This window comes from Peromyscus californicus, unplaced genomic scaffold (assembly GCF_007827085.1).
Source record: "Peromyscus californicus insignis strain IS unplaced genomic scaffold, ASM782708v3 Scaffold_10__1_contigs__length_136768540, whole genome shotgun sequence".
Taxonomy (NCBI): domain Eukaryota; kingdom Metazoa; phylum Chordata; class Mammalia; order Rodentia; family Cricetidae; genus Peromyscus; species Peromyscus californicus.
The window spans coordinates 102,018,585-102,042,624 of record NW_026294391.1 but is presented as its reverse complement, the minus strand read 5'-3'; the positions used below and the strand labels follow the sequence as shown (position 1 = coordinate 102,042,624).

At 40.4% G+C, this 24,040-nt stretch overlaps 2 protein-coding genes across 3 annotated transcripts in view; one reads left to right on the top strand and one right to left on the bottom strand.

The window, feature by feature from the left end:
- Positions 1 to 15,274, top strand: part of Tmem255a (transmembrane protein 255A) — a 52,303-nt gene extending 37,029 nt beyond the window's left edge. For both annotated transcript variants that reach the window (XM_052738251.1, XM_052738249.1), the window contains 2 exons: positions 4,889 to 5,032; positions 13,146 to 15,274. In XM_052738251.1, coding sequence (XP_052594211.1) covers positions 4,889 to 5,032; positions 13,146 to 13,310 — 309 coding nt within the window. In that variant the 3' untranslated portion in view covers positions 13,311 to 15,274. The remainder of the gene's footprint in view (positions 1 to 4,888; positions 5,033 to 13,145) is intronic.
- Positions 15,275 to 15,546: 272 nt separating this feature from the next.
- Positions 15,547 to 23,173, bottom strand: Zbtb33 (zinc finger and BTB domain containing 33). The gene is made up of 2 exons (XM_052738247.1): positions 23,007 to 23,173; positions 15,547 to 20,640 (listed from the first exon to the last, which is right to left on the bottom strand). Exon 2 carries the CDS (start codon positions 20,636 to 20,638, stop codon positions 18,623 to 18,625), a length of 2,016 nt encoding a protein of 671 aa, XP_052594207.1. The 5' UTR covers positions 20,639 to 20,640; positions 23,007 to 23,173; the 3' UTR covers positions 15,547 to 18,622.
- Positions 23,174 to 24,040: the final 867 nt, after the last annotated feature.

The following is a 24,040-nucleotide window of genomic DNA, read 5'->3' as shown; positions in this document are numbered from 1 at the left end:
CATGGTGGCAAATGGAATTGGGATGTGAAGTCAAAGTGTGCCTAAGAAAGACAACTTTCTTCAAGAAAGTTCTACAAGTTGGGAAGAAGGAAGGATTTAGAAGGCGGCGTTCTAAGAAATAAAGCCCTTCCAAAGTTGATTTCCCTCAGCTTAAAAAAAATCCAGGGGTACATCTCAATGACAACATCAGCCTCTTTTAAGTGTACAATTCAGTGATTCAGTACACTCAAAATGCCACACGGTTTTCATCTCTACTTAGTCCTATGGCACTTTCATTACCTGAAACCTATAACCATTAGTCAGCTACTCCTTATTCCTCTTGTCCTGAACCATCAGAAACCACTAATCTGCTGTATTTAGGGACGTCTCTTCTGGATGTTTCCTACAAACAGACTAATACAATCCTTGAAGTTCTGTGTGACTCCTTTCACTTACCATCATTTGAAGATGCATCTACCTTTCCGCATATGCCAGTGCCTCACTTCTTTTAGTGGCTGAATAATACTTCATTCTATGGACATGCCACATTTTATTTACCTTTTTAAATGTATTGATGGACATTTATTCCCACCTTTTGGCCACAGGGAAATGCTGTTACAAACATTCATATAAATGTCTGTTTTTTTTTTTCATGAAAACTTGAAGTGGAAGTTTTGGGTTGTATGGTGTTTTTATGTTTAGCTTCCAGAGAAAGAGACAATCTAGTTTCCTCATCAGATATTTCATATTCCTGCCATTAGTATACAAGGATTCCAACTCCTCTACTACACCCTCATTGACAAAAGATTCTAGCAGGTACACCATTGTAGTTTTCACTGGCCTTTCTATAATAGCCGATAATGGCAGGCCTGACAATGTATATATGTTCTTTGGAAAAATTGTCCATCTTAGGTTTTTACATCTGTCTGTCTGCCTGTCCATCCATCCATCCATCCATCCATCCATCCATCCATCTATCTATCTATCTATCTATCTATCTATCTATCTATCTATCTATCTATCTACCTAACTACCTATCTGTTTTTTAGAAACAGCCCAGGCTAGCCTCAAATGCATAATCCTTTCCCTATACGATTAAAAAATGCACAATCCTCCTGCCTCAGCCTCCTGAGCACTGGGATTTAAGCTTGTGCTTCTTCTTTTTGCTGTTGAGTTATAAGCATTCTTCTCCTGCTAGAGATACTAAACCCTTATCAGATGCATGATTTACTGCAGCACATATGTTTAAGAGACTGCTCTTTCCCCATTTAGCTCTTAGTTTTCTTGTCAAAAATAAGTTAAGCTCACATACATAGGTCTATCTCTGAATTCTTCACTTCAGTTGTTTTTTATGTGCAGAAGATAGGGGACTCTGTGGATAGCTCTGATAGTGGCCATGTGCCCTTCCCAAAGGCCATTGTACATTTACTCCTGTTTAATCTTCATTAGATACCGTCAACATTCACTGTGAGGAGATCGTAAGTACTAGAACCACTTGACAGATGAGAAAACGGATCAAGCAGGCTCAAGTGGTTTGTCCAGAACTAAATAGCAAAATGTGGACTAGAGCCCAGATGGACTCTTGCTCCTTCTACTCCATCCCTTCTTCCTCAACTGACATTTGTCCAGACCTTTATGCTTCTTCAAGTTTTGTAACAAACACTATATGCGGTTTGCTTGGGAGCTTCCTTAACAGTAAGGGTGGAAAGCAAGGGAAATACTGAATGTCATTAAACCATAAGCCTGGAAGCCCTGTCAGAGACCCACCGGGGAAACGAGAAGATGAAAGCAAAGATCACGGCAAAGGACAGTTGGTTCACGGAATAAGAGAATTCTAGTGGGGGTAGGACATAAGGCCACCAAGGAGATGATGTCATCAAAATGAGAACATAATGGAGAAAGTCCTAGAATACAAATGTGTGAGCCGAAACAAAATCCTTGACCCAGGTCCAAATGCAGTTGGTGACTGGCATGTCTGCTCCCTTGTTACAGTGCCCTGGAGTCTGTAGAGAGGCTCAGGGGTGCTGGCTGATGAAAGGATAGGAGCCAAGTGCTGTGAGCTGGCAGCACTTAAATCCAATGGGCTAGGAGCCACTGTTTGCAGAGTCGTTGCAGAATCCTGAAATGAAAAAGGATGTCTTCACACCCTAACCATGAATGCTTGAGAGTGATCCTAAGGAAATGTTCAATGCAATGTTGGTTCATCAAAGATAGGAGGATTTCAGAGGCATCTTTAAAAAGTGAACATAGCTGTCCATTCTGTTCCTGAGTGGTATCTCTGGTTTAGTATAAGTTAGAGAAGAATACAAGCGGCACTCTCTCCGAAGTCCATGACCATTGTCTCAGTAGACACAGTTTCGTCAGGGAAGATTGCTTTCACCGTTTCCTGTGCCTCTGAGTAACCTTTGGTTTGACGAGCTCAGAAAGTTACTGATCAACAATGGGGAATGGAATCTTAAAATTTGAGTTTCAGAATTATTTCAGCTGAAACACACACACACACACACACACACACACACACACACACACACACACACACACACACACACACTCCTATGTGAACATATGAATACTGACAAGCATGTTTTAAAATTCTGTCATTTAGTTGAACTATAACCAGATCATATGGCCATCTATGTTGCCTCATCCCTGCCCATCTATTTCACCATTGCTGCCCTGCCCATTTTCTCTCTCCCCTCTGACCTGGACTGTTGAGCATCTTTCCAGGGCTCACTTGCTCCTCCTCTATGTGTTTTTCTGTGCTTCTTTCCTGGTAATATTTCTTTCAGACATGATCCTGGACCCCTTTTACAGATGTAGTTACATTGTTGGATTGCACTCCTGTGTTTAGGCTTGATTTATCTGAATAAATGGTTTTGTTTTGTAACAGCTGGCAGGATAGGTTTCTAGTGGACAGGAGACCAAAGAAACATACTTTCTGGTACTTCCTCAGGGGTGAAATGTCTTCTTAGAATTTTTGGGGAAAAAGAAGGACACTTCCCAGAGATCTTCCTCTGTAAAGTAAGACAAGATCTCAGGCCTCTCCCACATAAGAGGCATCTGTGAGGTGCATTGTAATTAATGACTGAGGCCTATAGCTCTTCACACCCCTAGGGATGTGAACTGTAATCCACTGCAAGCAACAGAGCAACAGAACTGTGCTGAAACTTTCTGTAATGGACTATCCCTGTCAACACCTTGGCATGCTTGCCTGCTGCTGCCAAATCCTACCCACACATTTTCACGGCTTCAGAGGAAGCTCCTGCTTGGTGTTAACGTGGGGTAGATACATGCTGGAAGGAAGAAATCTATCTTGCAGACAGCTCTTGCCTGTCCACACAAATGGAAGAGGGTTCTATGACATGGGAAATGGAAAAGAAAACCATTTGCCCTGCACTTTGAGCCATGTGGTACAAAGCACTGTTCTACTTGGGAACTAATGAGCAGGTCTCTAACCTGGATGACAGTGGCTTTAACTCTGAAAGGGCTACACCTGCCAGCAGATTGTAGCAAAGATAGAAAGCATTCACACACTGCTTTATTTGCAAAAATAATGAAAGCATTACCAAAATGATTTCAACATTTCTGTAGATTTGGATTTTCAGGCTAAAAAGTTGTGGGGTGTGGGTAGTGGACCACTGGCTCAAGGGTTGAGGGTACTTGCTGCTCTTGCAGAAGACCGAAGTTCTGTTTTACTACCTACGTGGTGGCTCACAACCATCTGTAACTCCATCTCCAGGGGATCCAATGCCATCTTCTGATCTTCACAGACACTGTCCTCACACATTCACATACAGACACATGCACATACATGCATGCATGTACACATACACACATAAATAAATATAAATCTTTTTTTAAAATTGGAGGGGGTTGGAGAGATTGCTCAGTGGTTAAGAGCACTTGTTGCTACTGCAGAGGACCGAGGTTGGGTTCCCAGCACCTACATGGTAACTCACAACCATCTGTAATTCTAGTTCTAGGGAATCTGATACCCTCTTCTAACCTCTGTGGGCACCAGGCATACATGTGGTGCACATACATACATGCAGGAAAAACACTCATACACATAAAATAAAATACATAAATCTAAGACAAATATACAGTTTAAGAAAAAATGACCCAATATGTATTAATTGGAAAAATATTGGCATATATAATAGAAAGTTAAGAGTTTCCATTTTCCTCCTAATATTACTTCCCTCTGCAGAGGTAACTTTAAATAACAGTTTGCTATGAATATTTTCAAATTAATTTCTTTGCATTCACACACATAAATATGTAACTGAGGTTTTAAAACATAAATGAGAGCACACTACATTAATTTATCCCAGTAGCCTTTCTTTTCACAGTACTGGGGATTGAATCCAAGGCCTTGCACATACTAGGCAAATGCTCTACCACTGAGCTATATTTCTAGCTCCATAGTAGCTAAAAAAATAACAACAGGGGCTGGAGCGATGGCACAGTGCTTAAGAGGACTGGCTGTTCTTCCAGAGGACCTGGAATTCCCAGCACCCACAGAGAGGCTCACAATCATCTGTAATTCCAGTTCCAGGGAACCTGACATTCTCTTCCAGCCACATGTGTGGGTGCACAGACATACATATAGGCAAAAAACCTTAAATAGAAAACAAATAACAGGATACTCTGGACAGCTTTCTCTGTCATTAAATATAGGTCTTTGTTTACCTAAATATAAGTGTTTTTTATCACTAAATACCACTATTTTTATAATATCACTATTATATACAAATATCAGGAATATTTGTTTATATCACTAAATACAAATCTTTGTTTATCAATAGCTGGGTGATATGCTATAATATGTCTGTGATATGGCTTAATTTAACCATTCATGCAATGATGCTGGTGTGTAATATATTGTTTTTAATTTGTTTTTCTGCAGAACCCTACTCTTCCAGCACTGAATTGCTCTGTTGAAAATGCCCATCCGACTGTTTCTTACTATGCTCGTCCCCAAGTGGCATCGTACAATACCTACTACCATAGCCCTCCTCACCTGCCACCTTATTCTGCTTATGACTTTCAGGTATGTTTGGAGAGAGAAAAAAACCCTCTTTGCTCCCTTTGCTGTAACCCAGTCCTTGTTATTGTCCCTGACTTATTTATAGAACCCTCCCATTGCTTTTGGAATTGATAGGAATTAGCCAGACACTCTACCCCAATGGACTTCATCAGCTTGGAGGAAACAGTGACTAGATTAAGGACCTGCAGGGAAGCAATGATGGAAGGAGCAGGGAAGTGGGAGGAGCATGAGAGAAGAAATAGAATGGGAGGAAAACAGAGGAGGATGGTAGGAGTGAAGTATCCCAGACTGTATTTAAACACACTAAGAGAAGATAATTTGGCTGGGAGATGGCACCTTGAGTAAGTTACCATGGACACCTATTCAACAGTGGCTTTTGCCATGGGGAGAGGCATAGCCCTGATGCTTGACCCAAGTGTGTTCTCAGTCACACAGAGGTATGAATCAGACCTCTAATGAGGAAGTCCCTTTGCACACACCTTAACCTCATCACTCGGGAGGCAGAGCCAGGTGGATATTTGTGAGTTTGAGGCCAGCCTGGTCTACAGAGGAGATCCAGGACAGGCACCAAAACTACACAGAGAAACCATGTCTTGAAAAACCAAAAAAAAAAATTCACATTCTCAACCTTTTCTTTTGAGATGTGACTAACTGTAGAGAAATGGAGGCATAAAAAGGGCAAAAGAAACTCACTGTGTGCAGTGAGGAGGCGCTTTGAAAAAACATGTCAAATGGGTCTTTGCATATGAACAGTGATTGTGCTAGTAGCTTTCCTTCAGTATGACAAAACACACAAGACCATAATCAACTCTTAAACGGGAGATAGTTATTTTTGCTCACAGTTTTGGAGGCTTCAGTCTATGACCAACTGGCCATGTTGTGTAGGCTTGTAAATGTTACATTACCCCCTCAGAGTGCTGGGGACTAAACCTTCAATATCTGAACCTTTAGGGGATACTTTTAAACCATGTAAGTCATTGTAAACTATTGGCCAAGTACGACACTAAAACCTGGCCAACCAAAAACTGAGACCATAGGAAAATCCTTTTATTTTATTATTTTTAAAAAAGATTTGTTTATGCATTATATGTATACAGTGTTCTGCCTGCATGTATGCCTTTATTCAGGAAAAGCGCACCAGATCTCATTATAGATGATTGTGAAGCACCATGTGGTTGCTGGGAATTGAACTCAGGACTTCTGGAAGAGCAGCCAGTGCTCTGAGCCATCTCTTCAGCCCCCAGAAAATCCCTCTAAAGGAAAGAAACTCCAAATGATTTTTGCTTCAATTGATTACAGCCCATAAGTGACACAAGGATACATAAAGCATCACTTTTTTAGCTAATGTTTGCTAAGCTGAAATCCTTGGAGAACCTAATTTCAGCTTTAGTTTAACGAAATAATTGAAACTTTAAAATTATTAGTTGCATTTGATTTGGAGTGGTCTATGGCTTTATAGTAATATAATATGAATATAGACTTGTTCACTCCTGTTAAATACAGTATCACTTCCAGCAGAGAGCATTAAGGCTTAGAAAAATTATATTAGAATTTGACTAAAGCCTTATTAGCTACAGGAAGATGGCTCTAGTACTTCTTACCCAATTCTTTTTGCTCAAAAAGGCAACTATAAAGAAGAGCATAATTTCAGTAGTGACAGAGGCAACATATTTCTCTTTTAAGAGAATTTAGGTATGTTGAAATTTACACAGGGATGGTACCATTCCCTTGGGGTCTCAATAATAAAACAAACCATCCTAGGATGGAGATATTGTGGGCCCAACACAAGAAGAGTCTTCTATTTTTCCTTTCCTTTTCTCTTTCTTTCTTTCTTTCTTTCTTTCTTTCTTTCTTTCTTTCTTTCTTTCTTTCTTTCTTTCTTTCTTTCTTTCTTTCTCTCTTTCTTTCTTCTTTTTATTTATAAAAAACAGTTATGTAGTGTGTGTGTGTATGTGTGGTGTCTGTGTGTGTGCATGTGTGTGCCACAGCATATGTGTGGAGGTCAGAGGACAACTTGTTCTCTCCTTCCACCATGCGTGCTCTAGGAATCGAACTCACGTCATCAAACTTGGAGGCAAGCACCTTTGTTTGTTGAACCATTTCACAGATTCCTATGGTTCCTTTTGAGACAAGGGTTCACTAGACAGAAAAGCTGGCCTTGAATTTGTAGCAGTACTTATGATTCAACCTCCTAAATGCTGGGAATATAGGTGTGAGCCTCCATGATGAGCTATTTTTATTTTCATATCAAAGTAAATTCTATTGATTTTAGGAAGTTGAACTTCGTGATGAACCTTCTAACTAAGAATAGTAATATCCCATGTGACAGCTACCACAAACTCTTTTTTTGGGGGGGGGGTTGAAGACAGGGTTTCTCTGGGTAGCTTTGGAGTCTGTCCTGGAACTCCCTTTGTAGACCATGCTGGCCTGGAACTCACAGAGATCCGCCTGCCTCTTTCTCCCAAGTGCTGGGATTAAAGGCGTGTGCCACCACCACCCAGGTTACCCACAAACTCTTAATAGGAAATCCCTCTTTAAGGTACTTAGACATTGGTGTTTTTACCTACATGTATGTCTGTGTGAGGGTGTCAGGTCCCCTGGAACTGGAGTTATAGACAGTTGTGAGCCGCCATGTGGGTACTGGGAACTGAACCCACTCTGGAAGAGCAGCCAGTGCTATTAACCTCTGAGCCATCCCTCCAGACCCTATTTTGTTCATTTTTAAATAAGATTATCTCTGTGACTCGGATTTGATCATTTCTATTCTCTCTCTCTCTCTCTCTCTCTCTCTCTCTCTCTCTCTCTCTCTCTCTCTCTCTCTCTTTCTCTCTCTCTCTCCCTCTCTCTCGGTTAATAGAAGAATGAGAAAGATTCATGGTTTTAATAAACTAATTAATTAATTGTGTGTGTGTGTGTGTGTGTGTGTGTGTGTGTGTGTGTGTGTGTACATGTATGCCAGGACATACTTGTGAAGCAGTGAGGACAACTTGCAGGAGTTGGTTTTCTCCTTCCACCATGTGGGTCCCAAGTCAAATTCAGGTCAAGCTTGGTGACAAGTGCCTTTTACTGGATTAGCCATCTCACCAGTCCCTCACAGGGGTTTGTTTGAGTCCCTCAAAATCATGTCTTCACTGTGTAATGATACTATTAGGAAGGCTGGGAAACATTTCTTGTGGTCAGAAATGGGCAAGGATTTGTTGTGGATCAGTTAGCCCTGAGGAAGTTGTGAGACCTGAGTGTGAGGCAACAGACTATTTCAGTCTTGCATTCCAATTCCTCACTTCTAATGAACTTCCTGTACTTCAGAACAGGAAGGCTATATGCTGAGACGGCTTTAGTCTCCTTTCTCTTCTCCCCAGCACTACTTCTCTTGCCCTTTGAGACCATTTCCCCACGACCCCTTCTGTTTCAGCTAAGTCCAAATTCTATAGGGCATTATCACTTCCTACTTCTGCTCGGAAACTGAACTCAGTGTAGTTTTATCTAAAACAATGAAGGTTCCTGGCCATATTTCCCAGTCTGGAATGCTAGGTTAGTTCCTCTACTTTACTCACGGACTTGTCCCTTTCCTGTCCATTTGGTGAATTGCCAAGTTTAAGCTAAAAAATCTCAGCCCATGAAAAATGCAAACAGCGCTGCTTATGTTCTTTATTCAGTACCTGAAAGTACACGATGTTTCACTGAAGCCATTAAAAGTGACTCATTATAAATTGAGCCCATTTAATAAAAGGATTGCTTCAACCCTGTGGGGGTGGGAGGAGTTAATGGGGCAGGTTACCTTGAAGCTCCAAAAGCCATTTCTGCATTTTCTTTATTTCCCCCATCCTTTCCTTCTCAACTTTTCCCTTTCTCCCTTTTCTCTCTTTTCTCCTCATTTGTCTTCTTCCTTTTGTCTGCTCCTCTTCCATTTCTTTCCTTTTCTTTCTATGGCAGAATGTAGTGGGGTTGCTTTTTAAAAATCAACCAATCCTGTAATTTCCCCCCTTTTGGACACAACTTCTCTAACTAGTCATTGTCACTAGGCAGTGCCAGGGCACCTTTTGGAGTAAAAGATTCATGGACCTCATGAAGAGAGGTGTGCACACGTTCACAGAATGTGCATAGATATTAAAAAACATGAACAGACAAGGGGCAGGTGAGGGGGTAGGAGGTAGAGAGACATCTGTGTTCATGAAGGGTGGCTCCCTCCGTAGCACCATTAGAGTACATTATGTACCCTCTTAAGTACATCAGAGGGTGGGCCATCCAGACCTTGGAGGCAGCTCAGGAAGCCAGAGCTGACAAGATCAGCAGTGGGCTGGCTACTTAGATGTTCCTTGTGCTTTGTGGTGTGCAGAGATTCAAAGCATTAGTAAAGTTCAACTCTCAAGCAGGAACCAAAATGCATCAAGCCAGCTCTCCAGCAACAAAGCCAAGTAGTTCTCAAGGTGCTTGCCTGTTGCTAGGAAACTATGCGCTGGTACTGTGGGCCTTTTTCCCTCTCCAACCCCCAAGGGTATGTGGACTACAGCCAGTTAGCTCCCTGGCTCTGCCAGGAACCTTCAAATTTATCCTTTAGATTTCCAATTCTGACCTCAGAGGGGAATGAGAATCACCTCTTCTCTGCTACCCACCCCCTAATATTTACCAAATATGAGATTGCGAAGTGAAAGTCCAGAGGCTGTTTTTCTGCCTCCTCTATTTTCACAGTGTACAACTGCCACCTACAGCAGCTGCTGCCCACCCACAGCAGCCTTTGTATGGCTCCCAGGACACAACCAACTTCCGCTCTGCTGCAGGGAATTGTCCTTCTCTCCTGTGGCTGTGAATGCCTCAAACTGCCCTGCTGCCTCTTGCCATCTCTAGAGTGGGATTTAGAAGGGCAGAGCGCTACATGCTCAGGCACAGAGATCCTTGGCCCTGTGGCTTTTCCTTTCCTCTCTGGTTAAGAGAAACACTCTTTAAAAAAACAAAAAGATGTATTTATTTATTATGTATACAGTGTTCTGCCTGCATGTATGTCTGCACGCCAGAAGAGGGCATGAGATCTCATTCTAGATGGTTGTGAGCCACCATGTGGTTGCTGGGAATTGAATTCAGGACCTCTGGAAGAATAGCCAGTGCTCTTAACCTCCGAGCCCCAAGAGAAACACTCTTAATAGAAGAAAGCAACATGAGAGGAGAAGGGAAAGAAAAGGAAGATGTATTACTCACTTTTCTTGTCAGTGTGATAAAATAGAAAAAAGGGTTATTGATTTAGTGGGGTTTTTTTGTTGTTTTTTTTGAGATACGGTCTCACTATGCAGTCTTGACTGGCCTGGGACTTTTTATATAGATCAGGCTGACAGTTGGCTCACAGAGATCCACCTGCCTGTGCCTCTAGCTCCTGAGATTAAAGGCCTGTGTTACCACACCCAGCCTAGGAAGGGGTTATTTTAACTCACATCAGAGGGTAGAGTTCATCATGATGAGGACAGGATAGTGGCAGGATTGACGTCATAGTCACCTTAAGTGAACAAGTTTGCTCAATGAGCTAGTAGTGTGTTTTTTTTTTCCTTTAGAACACAGCCCTGTTATTAAATAACGCACAACTGGACCATTTTAATAAAGGATATCTTCTTGGAGCGAGGTGGCAGTTTAGACTTAGGAAGACATCTTGCTTTTCTCGGGTCCACTCTCAAGTTGTGTTGTCTTTAAAGGTCCTCTAAGTTCTGTGACCCAGTCATTCTTAAGCTCAGAAAAGTGACCGGGTAGAAAAGGAAGAGGATGGCTACCCTCTCCTTACTCCTAATATGATGCAATGCAGGTATTTCACTGTCTCATACAGGACCTTGACATCTAGACATTGCTCTCCCAGGAGTATAGAGGTCTAGTGTGGGGATGAGACTCTGCCAATTTGTCTCATGCTTTGGAAGCCTCATGCCAGGGCTGGCCCAAGATTGCTACAAGCATGGAAAAATGATGTGATCTACTCCAACTCTGGCTGGACCAAGTAAAGATGTGACCCCCTTCCACCCACCTCCATGTTGAAATAGCACTTGAGCTCTTGAGAAAATTTAGTGTAAGTGGCTCTAAAAAACCCAGATCCTCATGGAGCCCAGATACACTAGAATACCTATAGTCCTCCTATTCTGTGTGCTGACTAGCTTTGTTCTGAGACCCTGAATTTGTTTCCTAATTCTTACTGTCCTTGTAGTTCTCTCCATATGTCAGATCTCATCTTAGCCTTGCTCTAGAATGACTGTAGACTCTGAAAATGGATTGTAGTTTTAAAAGGCATGCTAAGGTTACCTAATATATTCTCTTGAAGTAACAGTCATTCATTCAAGATTTATTGAGCATTTACTATTTCCTAAGCACTGTTCTGAGCTCTGGGAAATAGAAAAGTGAAAAAAAGAAAAAGATCAACTTTCTCTGAGCAGGAAAACTACTAGGGTTATGGGTGGTCATTAGGCCAGGGAAGAGGGAGACAAGTGATTCTTATTATGGCAATTCACTGGTTATTTTAATATATTTCTAAATACTGAGTTTTTACTATGTGATGAGGACTGTTTCCTTGCTTAGCTAATGCTCACTCATCTCATCACATATCAAATCTCAACTAAAGACAAAACAATGGGCATAAACAGATTCATTAACTGTGCTGAGCGAGATCTCTTGCTCAGTGACAGGCAAACTTCTGACTGAACTCGTGGAACCAGGGCTCCACACTGGACCTGTTGACAGCTAGCTGTACCATGCCCCTCCCTTCAGAAGTCAGTTCCCTTGAGAGCGAATTACATGGGAAGACACAGGAAGAGACATGGGCAAAATACCCTTGGCTAATCTGCCCCACATTTTTCCTTGGAAATTTAAGAGATATTGTTTGTTTGTTTGTTTTTGTTTTTTGAGACAGGGTTTCTCTGTGTAGCTTTGTGCCTTTCCTGGGACTCACTTGGTAGCCCAGACTGGCCTCAAACTCACAGAGATCCGCCTGGCTCTGCCACCCAAGTGCTGGGATTAAAGGCGTGCGCCACCACCGCCCGGCGAAATTTAAGAGATATTAAATCAGCATATTAGGCATCAGATACTATGGCATTTTCAAACAAAATGTGTTTTAGCAATTCTCCTCCTCTCAAGTCCTCAGCCCTGCTATCTCTGATGCCCCCTTTCGTCCCCATCTCTTTCCTTTTTCATGTTCTATGTGTCTTTCTGTCTTCACTCGCATCCTTCTTTGTCGCCTATTTTTGTTCTCTCTTGGTCTCCTATTTTTCATGCTTTACCCACACTTCCCTCCCACCCCCATATTCTTTACAGGTTAGTATCCACATATGAGAGAGAGTATGAGGTTTTTGTCTTTCTGAGTTTGGGACACCTTGCTTAATATTATATTTTTAATTTTTGCTTAATATTATAATTTTCCTGTCTCACCAGGTTAATTTTAAAAATCCACATCTGCTCCTTTCCCAAAGTTAGACAACAAATAAGGGAAAATTGAAGCCCCAGTCTCTGCAAACTGACATACTACTCCTCATTCTTATCATTGGTTTTCTCACCCCCATGCCTTTGTTAATCATTGCTTTCCCATCTATAGTGAGTTTGTGGGTAATAAAATGGATGGTAATTCATATGGAACAGGACTTCACAACTTGAGAGCCAAGCAAGCCAAATGATTTGTCTAACCTCAGTTTTAGTCTGTGACATGGGCCCCTGAGCCCTGGACTTCCTAATGATATATTCCTACAGAAGGTTTTCCTAGGGATCAATTACTTAACCTCATTAAACATCCTTAAGCCACAGACTTTTTGAAAGACTAGTTGTAATGCTTTGAGCATAGGTTAGGAGAGAGTACTGATGGTTTGAGTGACACATGCAGAAAAAGGAGTGAGGTCTTCAAGAAACCACACAGCAGAAGCAGCAGGATTGAATAACTGTCTAGATGTAGAGGTCAAGGGGGAAAAGGAGGATCCCCAAAACTTTCCACATGAAGTTTGCAGCCTGAGTGACCTGATGCAGAGCTGTCATGTCCCTTACTGACACCATAAGATTTAACAATTCTTCTAAACAGAAAGAGATTTGGCCTATACTCATTTTAAAGTCTGTTGAAGGAATTGCAAATTCACCGCCTAAGCTGCTGTTTTTTTTCTTCATTACGCAGCATTCCAGTGTCTTCCCATCCTCCCCTCCCTCTGGACTCTCTGATGAGCCGGAGGCCCAGTCTGCCTCTCCTTCGCCCAGCTACATGTGGTCCTCCAGCGCACCGCCCCGTTATTCTCCACCCTACTATCCACCTTTTGAAAAGCCACCACCTTACAGTCCTTAAAGAGGAACAACTGTCGGCTATTGAGATTATTGTGGCTTTTGTATTTCTGCTTTAGTGGAAGTGTGTAGGGCACAACATCTAAAGTGTGACTCTTACGCATAAAGTTTTTACAACAGCTTGCCAAGCTAGGGAAAGATAGGGATGAAGCTTATTCATTATCAGGGAAGGGGAGGATTGGCTAGGCCAAACCCAGTACTTTCAAGAAGGGAAGTAGTTGTACTAAGTAAAATTCTGGCTAAGATTTTTGTTTGCTCATGTCTGGATATTGAAAAAAAGCTGCCCATATCTTACTCTGTTCTTCTTTGAGTCTTGTAAAAAATGGCTGTTGTGATCATTCAGCTCAGCTTTTGTTACTGGTACCTCCTAAGGGGAAAAGGGCAATAGTCCCTCATCTTGAGTGGTGGGAGAACAGGAATGGCTGATCCAGAAGCACTGAAATACAGAGCAAGCCTGTGCTGTTTTCAGTAGATCTTGGTATACATCTGACAACTTAGGAGACAGTGTTTCTATTATATGTTGCATTATTACAAAACACATTTGTTACTGGAGATAAAAATCTTACAGTTGAAATTCAGAGTTTAAAATGCTAGATTAGATTGGGTCGTGATATGAATTGTTACTTATCTTTGTGACTATTTAATCTTTGGATATTGTGCTTTAACCCCAGCAAACCGCACGATCCTGCACCCCACCCCTGAAAACTCATCTGTATTTTAATGCCACTGCGCTTATTGGTCCTTTTATCCCCCGTTGATATCAATTGTGACAGCATTCAATTCAAGATTATGAAAGTGTTACAATGTCATTTCAAGTCTTCAAGACCTCAAATGTAGCCAACTTGACAAATTCTTAAGTGTTACGCATTTAAAATCCATCTGGCACATTGTGATAGTTATACAGTTGTTTTAATTATACAGAGCTTTAAACCTTCAAGCTGTTGAGTTAAAAACACTTTGGCACCCATGCCCTCACTCTGCATGAACACGTTCACTGGGATTTTATTTTAACCTGAGAACTGGTTTAAAGGAAGATTGATAATCCTACACTTGTATTATGTAAAAGTACAGGCGCTACAGAGGATCCCTAATTAGACAGTTGTGCAAACAGAACCCACACTGGAAACACTTCCAGCCCATTTCGCTGCCTCCCATCTTTGACGGTTAGAGGCAGCAGACAAATGCTGGTGCTCCCATCTACCTTGTAGACACCTGGTCTCAAGAATCAGGGCACAACAAGTGCACTCACTGTTCACAGGAAATGTCGGCAAAATATTCAGTTTAACCTTCGGTGTCAGATTGTCCTAGCCAGATTTCCAATCCAAAAGACCACAACCCTTTTATGTTACAGAAAATTACGGTTAGTTTTAGTTTTGAACATAATACCATTCTATTGGATTTCAAAAAAGGACTAATAACCAATTGACTTCTTATACAAATACCACCTTCTACTATCTAACAGTATTTTTTTGTCATTTACACTTTACCCCTTGCTTTAGTGAATGTGTATATTTTTAAAGGCACCATTACAAAGTATATCTTCAATGATCACATTTCTTAAACTATTAAGATTCTATGACTCATTTCTATGTATTTTTCTTACTTTACAAAATAACTTGAAACAGTATAGATTTTGTAACACTTAATTTGAGCAGCTTTTTTTATTACATTGAATTATATAAACTGCATCTTACTTTAGGAAAGATTAATATTTGCTGCTTCACTATTCTGCAAAACATTTGCTGTAATGACGGAATTTGTATTTCCAATGTATCTTGACTGCATTTTATAACATTTACTGCTTTCTTCCTAATTCTGCTTTAAAGTATTGAACTGGGCATGAAGTATTAAAATATTAATTCAGAACCTGTATAAACTAGATATTGCTTAAAATCTGTATCACTGCCATGTTGGAAACCCAGACGGCTTTTGTGATGTTTCAAATTAATAAAACTATTCTCCTCCCTAGCTACTTACAGGCATTCTCATGTTATGTACAAAAGTACAGTGGATCCGCTAAAACGACTGGCAATGGCAGCTCACTTTTGACTGTGATGGTTCAAGAAACAATGGGACATGCTTAACCAATACACAAAACCTAATGACAATTTCTGCCATGCTGTCATCAGAAGGACAGCTTCTCTCCTGCTATGAAGAAACAAACAGAACCCAGAAAAACAATAGGATAGAAAGCCTATGGAATTCATTCACAATAATCTTGTAAAAAACACACTCAGAAATTAGAACGAATACACTTTATTTCATTCTAAGAAACTCTATGAACTGGTATCAAGTGTGGTTAATGAAAAGCAGAACTTAAGTCATGATAAGGAAGATTGTACAAATATGAACATTGTAGTATGAGGGGAAATGAACAAGGTTTCATATGCCTAACAGAGGTAAGGAAGCCAGTGCTGTTGAATTTGCATTAATTCCTCAGAATACACATACCATGATGATACTTTTAAATGCCTAGATCAGTGTTCACTTATTTTAGGAACAAATTCTTCAGTGACTCTATGGAAGATAGTCACCACAAAAATGATAACCAGATATCTTAGTTAATCTTGCAAGACTGCTACCAACTTTCAAAAGTTTGATTCTTTCAACGAAGTTACTATTTCAAACAGATTCTATCCAGAATAGCTATAGGTAATTTAGTATTTGAGCAAAACTGAAGGCAACTTGAAAGAAAAATAGGAAATTCAGTAGTCAGAAGTAAAAAAAAATAGAAAATCTTCACAGTAGGTTTTAAATAGCATCTTGCTACAAATTTCTAATCCAATAATGCCTAAGAGTAAAGAGTTTTTGTCCAAAGGAGTATTCCACAAAGACTCTGAACTGTGAGCCAGGCAGTGGTGGTCCATGCCTTTAATCCCAGTACTAGGGAGTCAGAGGCAGGTGGACCCCACAAAACTCTGAACTTTTGACATGAAAACTTTAAAAAAAAAAAACCCCAAAGACCCCCAAACACGTGTAAGAGTCTTCTTGGCAAAATTACAATTGAACTTTCTAGATCTCCTCCTCCCTGCAAACTCCAGAAGCTACGTTCAGTAGGCACGACATTTCTAAGTTCTTATTCAAAATTTAGAGTACAGCAGCAGTGGCAAATAATTTTACCAATGTTATTCAGAACGGACAGTTTTTCATTATTCCTAGTTTGTTATAACAAGATTGTAGGGAGCTGGGTGGTGGTGGTGCACGCCTTTAATCCCAGCACTCAAGAGGCAGAGGCATGTGGGTCCCTGTGAGTTCAAGGCCAGCCTGATCTACAGAGTGAGTTCCAGGACAAGTTCCAAAGCTATACAGAGAAACCCTGTCTCGAAAAAAACAAAAACAAAAACAAAAACAAAATAAAACAAAAAACCATAATAGGTTTGTAGGAACTAGCAAGTTTTATCATAGCAAACTAATTTACTTAGCAGCTGAGACTGAAACATCACTGTCGCTCACACAGGTAGAAGTAATTATATCTAACTGCTGAAACTGAATTCATGAAACTCAAATTTCAACGGGGAATATTTTTAAGCATACCCTATATTCAAAAAGCAGTAACATCAATATCTACAGAGAAAGGAAATAGATACCATGATCACAGAGATCAGAGTCTAGAGTTACAAGGTGATTTTCAGTTTTCTAAGATTTAGTTTATGAAAATGGTTTGAAGGCCTAAGATTATGAAACAGAAAACATAAATGTATAGCACTCTACTACTCTGTAAGTGGGGGCTATCCTTCTTCTTTGTCTTATTGCAAACACTGATTCTTCATACCCTCAGCTACCAACTTAAGAAACACTTAAACTTTTATCTTCACACCTAGTTACCACCAGAAGAATGACCTATGCATAAAAAATTATGATTAAAGCTTTAAGTTCAAAGTCAAGAAACAGATAAAAATACACTGTAAGGAGAATGAAAATACCTATGCTGAACTAAGAAATATAAGCAATGTCACAAATGACTAATAACTATGCAATACAACCATTTTCAGTATCTATTATTTTTTCCATTGCAAAAAAATTAGGTTAAATTTTTACAGAATTGTGTTAAATCTGTTATAAATGCTAAGCTATATATCTGTTCCAACCTGCTTCCTTTTATTCCTACTCTTGGTAAGTTTTAAATTCTAAGTATTTAAATATGTGCCATCTTAAAAGGAAGAAAGGTGATATTGTTGTCAAAATAAACAGGAACCGACATGCCTGCAGTATTCCACATGTAGTTTCTGCTATAATATAACAGCAGTTTGCACATAGATCAGAACTTATTTTAAGGGGTTAAAAAAAACCCCAAAAGACCTTGTTGAAAGGACAATGTTAGATTGCCATTAAAACTACCTAAAATGAAAACTTTCTACTGGAGATTCTAACGTGAGCTTTTAAAAATGTATGTCAGGAGCCTCCCACCCAAAACACACAAGTCTCATGTACGGAATCTCAACATTTACTAGCACTATATATAAAGATGCATTTGGTGGCTTTCACATAGTAAATTCACAACATTTTGTGGGAACATTTTTTAAACCATAATTAACAAAAATCTCCATATAAAGGCAGAAGATTAAAGATAAGCAAAAAAAAAAGAACTTTGCATTACCTCCTGTTTGCACTACATGCATGCCTGCTAGCTCATTTTCATTTTGCTCAGGGTTATTTTAAAGGTATACAGTGGCCTTGCCATCAAAATCTCTTAAAGACTACGGCAATGAAAGCGATGGTTGATCCCAATTGGCTAGAACTAACTCATTCTTCATAGGATAGACCTGTTTGCATGGCTATTTTATAGTGGGTGGGAGGCAGGAGGCTGATCCCCATTTGGACCTGACAGAACAAATCACCAAGTTAGGACTTACTCTGAAATTTACTACAACAAGTTTTGGAAGTTCCTTACCTTTTATGCTGTATACAAGACACAACACACTTAGGCTTAACATGAAGAAAATTGAAAATTCAGCAGTAAAGTGCTAACATGGAAGGGGGAACAGTGTAAGCTATACCAGGGTATATTAGTAACTTCAATAATTCTCAAAGAACCTTTAGATGGCTTCAAATTCTATTCAGAAAACTCTGTGTACCTTTAAAAAGTCACGTCTTTTAAATGAGCTGAAAGCTAAACTATACAGATACTTCAGGGGTTGTTCAATCTCTACTCAAAACTTTTAGAAAAAAATTGCTTCTAAAAATTAACAATGCAACTAGACTACTTTCAGATGACATGGCAGATCAAATTAACACATGTTTTCACCTTAATTTGTTTCACAGGTCTTCTGAAATCCCTGCCCCTTAATCTAACCCTTTCTGATATTTCAAAAGAGTTCAGTAAGATTCTGGTATTATAAATTCAAACTCAGTACTGCCATCTGTTACATTCTGTTTAAAAATGGAATCATTTTCCCTTTGAATAAAAATATCTTCCCAGTTCATTGGCTTGTTTTGAGGAGTAGATGTGGTCCCCACTGGAGGCTCTTTTCCAGCATCAACCTTATACCCAATAGCATCAGCCTTCATGACAGGCATAGCACTTGATTTATCAGAAAGATATGCATACTGTCTGATCTGTAAAGACTTGCATGGATGTAAGCGATAAAGCTTTGAGTCCCCAGAAGGATCTTGACTATGAACTGACTTTATGTGTGAAGACATAAACTGATAGTTGATGAAAGACTTTCCACATGCTAAACACTGATACCTTCGCTCCCCTGTGTGATGAATTTCATGCTTTGTGCGATATTCTGCAAGAGGAAATACCTTCTCACAGTAACGGCATGGATACTTCTTCTCCCAAGAATGAATATTAAAATGTCTTCGCAAGCTTGTCAGACAGACATATGACCTTTTGCATACAATGCAGATATAATAGACCCTTCCATCTACTATTAACTCATAGTGATCATCATGTTTTACTTTCATACGCTTGTTTGATGGCTCACTGCCAGATGTTTTTGGTAGCTCATTCTCAAGTTTGGCCTCTCCTTCATCAGGGTCATCTTTGACAGGGATCACTATGTCATAGGTATCTTCACCGATATTTGCATAAACCTTGCAACCAGTTGATAAGCCTTCAATTTCAGTAGCTGTATCTAAAGTAATGATCTTCTGACCCTCCATTAGATGCTTTGATCCTAAACCTGGATCATTAGTGTTTCTAGTAATTACATCTGAAATCTTTAAAGAATTGGAAGGTGGCTCTTGAAGAAGTACAGGAGTTTGCATCTTCTGTGTCAATGAACCATCAAAAGTGGTACTTTTGGAGGTATCAGCCTGTGGGACCAAAGATGTATTACTGACTGCTGAGTCTGGACTGGAGCTGATGGTGACATCATCATCATCTATAATTTCTTCCTCTTCCTCTTCATTGGCCTTGTTTCCTGTTAAAACAGCATTGTTTGGTGTCTGCTGATTCTGTACAAGTAAATTGATTGAAGAGGACATATGATTTGGAAGTGAAGAACTGACACTGGGTGGTGTAGTAAGTGGAGCCTGATTTAATAAGATAATGTTAGGAGTCAGATGTGTTGAAGCTGAAGACACCAGCAATTCTTCACCTCCTTGTGTCTGGCTAAGAGCTGCCTGATTTACAGGAGTGGGAAGCGTCTGAGCAGGTGTGATGTTTGTTAAAGGGGGGGAGTTATTGCTAGCACAAGGTGTCACTTCTGAAATAGCAACAGGGGCTGGATTAGGCTGGACCTGTGTCATCGTGTTGTTACTTGGCAAATTCTCCTTTGCAGGCAAAATCTCAGAGCAGAAAATGACATCATCATCATCATCATCATCAGAATCAGTAACAATGATCTTTTTCATTTCATAATCTTCAGCAGATAATGAAAAAGACTCTGTTATAATGGGCATCACAGTAGCCCCAGTATCTTGGGCTTCATCCTTTGATTTTTGTATGTCAATGTTTTTGTCACTAGAATCAGGAGGTAAGGTCTCAGCAGTACCATCTTGTGCTGATATGCTTTTAACCTGTGACAGTGGGACACCAAGCTCTGCTATAAATTTCACTCCTAGTAATTGCCCCGATTTAATCAACTCGTCAAGTAAATCTGCTCTAACACGGACAATTTTAGAACTATAGATATAATTCAGAATTTCTGCAAAAATCTCTGCTCTTATAAAGCTCAGTTCAACAACTTGCCCAGCAACTGAGAAGAGCTGATGGAAGTATGTACTTGAAGCTGAAAGAATGTTCCTATGGGCCCGGAATTTTCGGTCTTCCACAATAACAGTAACGTCACAGAAGAGTCCATGGCCACGCTGTTCATTCAAGGAGTTCAGCAGACTGCCAGAGTATTGAATGTCTGTAGCAGAAATCAGTTTTCTACTCTCCATGCCTAGAAGGGGAGGAAGGGAAGAGGGTAGATTAGGAAGGGAAAAACCAAAAGTACTTAATTATTTAGAATTTAAGGCACAGAAGTATTAAACAGTTGACTTAAATTTAAATCCAAGTTTGGTTTAACATCTTGACTTTTAAATATGCTGCTTCCGTACACCAGCTTTGGACCATGTGTCAAACCTCATGACTTACTCTGAGAAAAGTCAAAACAGTTTTAAATTGCTGTGCAGATCTGAAAACAATAATCCCCTTGGTCACCTTCTTTTGAAATTCAGAAAAACGTATTGTCACTAATTACCCTTTTAAAATTAGAAGTCACTTTCTTAGCCCCAATTTTATTTTTTCTTTAAGAGATAAGAATTAATATTTAATTAAAAAATCTTCATCATAAAGCATACAAGTTACTTCTGCAAATGAATGATTTAAATGGCAAAACAGTTTAGTGTGTTTAGTATTAAGTCTGAAATTTATAGTCTCTTTAATTTCAGCTAATCTTATTAGTACGATCATATTCCAAAGTTAACCCTGACAACAAGGACAATAACAAACACTGGCAATTCTTACCTCACAATTTCCCATCTTTTTCGTTATCTACCCCTTGCCCTTCTATGCCCACCCCTCTACACTTTCCAGAGGGGCAGTGTTAGAGCACCAAGTGAAGGCAACACATACTCTCTTGAAGGAACAAGAAAATGGAAAGGAAAAGCATTCCATTTCTTAGTGCTTACTTAACATAAATACTGGAAACATCACACTTTGTTGGTAAAAAATTATGTGCACTACTATAAAAACTTATTTCTCTTCAAATAAGTTAGTTAAAACAAAAGCATCAACTTATTGGAACACAGGCAGTATTACTACACAGAAGGTAGGTAGTGTCTCTGTTGTGTGACTCTTTTTGCATTTCACAGAAGATATCATAGTAACAGTGTAGTCAGAGTGTGTAACAGTGTGGTCAGAGTGCAAAAAAGCCATATGCATTTCTTAAAACATTTATAAGCACAAACACATGTTATATGAGAATATTATGCATTAATCATTACTTGCTAAGTACCATTGGTAAAGAATTATTTTGCCATTAGTATGCTTTCCTTTTAAAGTTACTGAAGAATATTACTGTCAAGGTAATTATGATACACAAACACACACGTGGCAGGCAGAGTATCTCTATATTTAAAAAAAAATTCCAACATTATAACTTAAAATCAATCTATAGGCAAAAGCTTAAAAGTCAAGGATTTTTAAAAACATATTAGCTGTTCCATTTTAATAGAAGCAAGGAATTATAGGCTATCATAAATAAAGGCATTCATCATCAAGTGTGACCTTTGGACAATGTACCAACAATCCAAAATATGAAGATTTTGACAGAAAACACCTTTAAGTGGAGAGGGTTCTGTATATGGCCACCTGATTTTTATCATTTGCAATTTTTTTTTCCCAATGTCGGAATGTTTCAATGCAGGTGTCCAGGTGACACTGGGATTTGGTTTCATTTTGTTTAGGTATCCATCCTGCTTGTCAGGGTTGGCCCAGGATCAACCCAAGTGGGTCTCAAACCTTTCCTCCCCAGAGATTTACAACCTGACTGTGGAAAAGACATCCTATTACCATTGTGTGACAAACCTTTGATTGTGGGCAGGTTTAGAGGGCTGATGAAAGTAGGAAAGAGATAAAAACCACCCGCCAAAGTGTGAAACAAACCAACACAGGGCTCCCTGAAGCAGCTGAACACTATTTTTCTTCCACCACCTCCCTCTTCCTTTGAACTTAGATGCAAACGAGTTTTTTAAGGCCAATTTACGTGCAAAGGCTAGCTTCTTGCAAACAGAGATGGAGGTGCAAATAGCAGAGCGAAGGCGGGAGCGATGGGGGCTGGTGCTGGAGAAAGTAGAAGGCCTAGATCTGAAAGGTACAGTGTTGGGGGTAGGGGGGTCAGGCGAAGCAGTAGGTATTGTTATGTCCTGAGCTGGGGACAGAAGAGGATGATGGGCCCTGTAGCAAAGCTTAGTCTAGTCAAATTAGGAGGTAGGTGGAAAAAGAGCACCCCACCCCCAACCCCAAAGGCTGGCAGAAGGGAAAGGGGAAAGTCAAGTGGGTAGCTGTGGTGGGGTCCCCTACGCTCCAAGGCCTAACCTAGGGTACCAGCGGCTCGGGCTCGGGACAGCTCAGGGGACCACGCCGCGCCCTCCCGGTTCTTCCTCGGGCGCTCCCGGGCCCACACAAAGAAAGAGCCGAGGAGCTGAGCCTCCGACTCTGCCGCTTCCTGGTTCAAGTGAGGCGAATGCAAACGTAGGCGCGGCCAGGGCATGAAGGCGCAGGCGGGCTCCTACTCCTCAGCCCGGACCCCAGCCCTTTCCTCACCTGCTTGGCGGCGCGGCCGCTTTCTCCTCTTCCGGCTGGGGAAGGGTCAGAGTCCTCCCACAAGAAAAAGCCGGACTCCCGGCGCTTCTGCTGCCTCTTTAAATGTCGCTCCAGTCTCCGTCGACGTCGAAGCGACTACCACCGTCGCCGCTACGGACGTCCCACTTGGCCGACAGAGGGCGCAGCGCGCGGGCGAGCCGCCCTCCTCTTCCGAGAGCTGTCCGGGGCTGTCCGGAAGAGCCCGAGTCCTCGGCGGCTTGGCTTCAGCGCCACGTCCTGCCTTCGGCTCTTTCCGTAACTGGGAAGCTCTTAAAGTGCTCTGCTCTTTTCAGAGCGCAATGCGGTGTGGGAAAGGGATTGCGCTCTGAAAAGAGCATCTAGCATTGCTCCCAGTGGGAAGGAAGCTAGTCTTGCTTGCTCAAACTCTGTGTAAGCCCCCAGGGCTTAAAATCTTTCAGAGTTTCACTTCTCCAAATTCGAAATCTGTTGTGTTAGCCTATTGCTTGGATGATAAGCCACCTTGAAATATAAACTGTGCGTTAAAAATTCTTAAGTCATACTTCAAATTGTAGGATAACAAGACAGCCAAATTGCACTGTCTACTTTTAAGAAGAAACCTGTATTCGGATAACTCTTGTTAAGCGAATATTAAATGGTACAATACCTTATTAACATGAATATTAAATGGACCTTATTAACTTATTAACCTTATTAACTCCATTTCTATTAACAGTGATCACATTAGATCTGCAGCAAATACACACCAGGTAAGGTAAGTTTCTCCCTTTTCAGAGGGCTCAGTAGGTCCATAAACACGGATGAAAGTATTTTACAAGAAGGGAAAAACAAACCAGTATCAAATGAGCCCTATCTGAAAGGTAATAATATTTGTGTTATCATTATTTCCATAGCATTTCATCCTTAGAAGCACTAAGATTCTTACATGTAATTGTTAGTGATTGTTTAATGAATAGGTTATATACCTGAGTAAAATCCCATTGCATATAGTTAATACATTTTCATTATCCATTCAT

What these genes read in the sequence shown, in the direction of transcription:
- Zbtb33 (XM_052738247.1), bottom strand. Translation starts at nt 20,638, where the DNA reads ATGGAGAGTAGAAAACTGATTTCTGCTACAGACATTCAATACTCTGGC.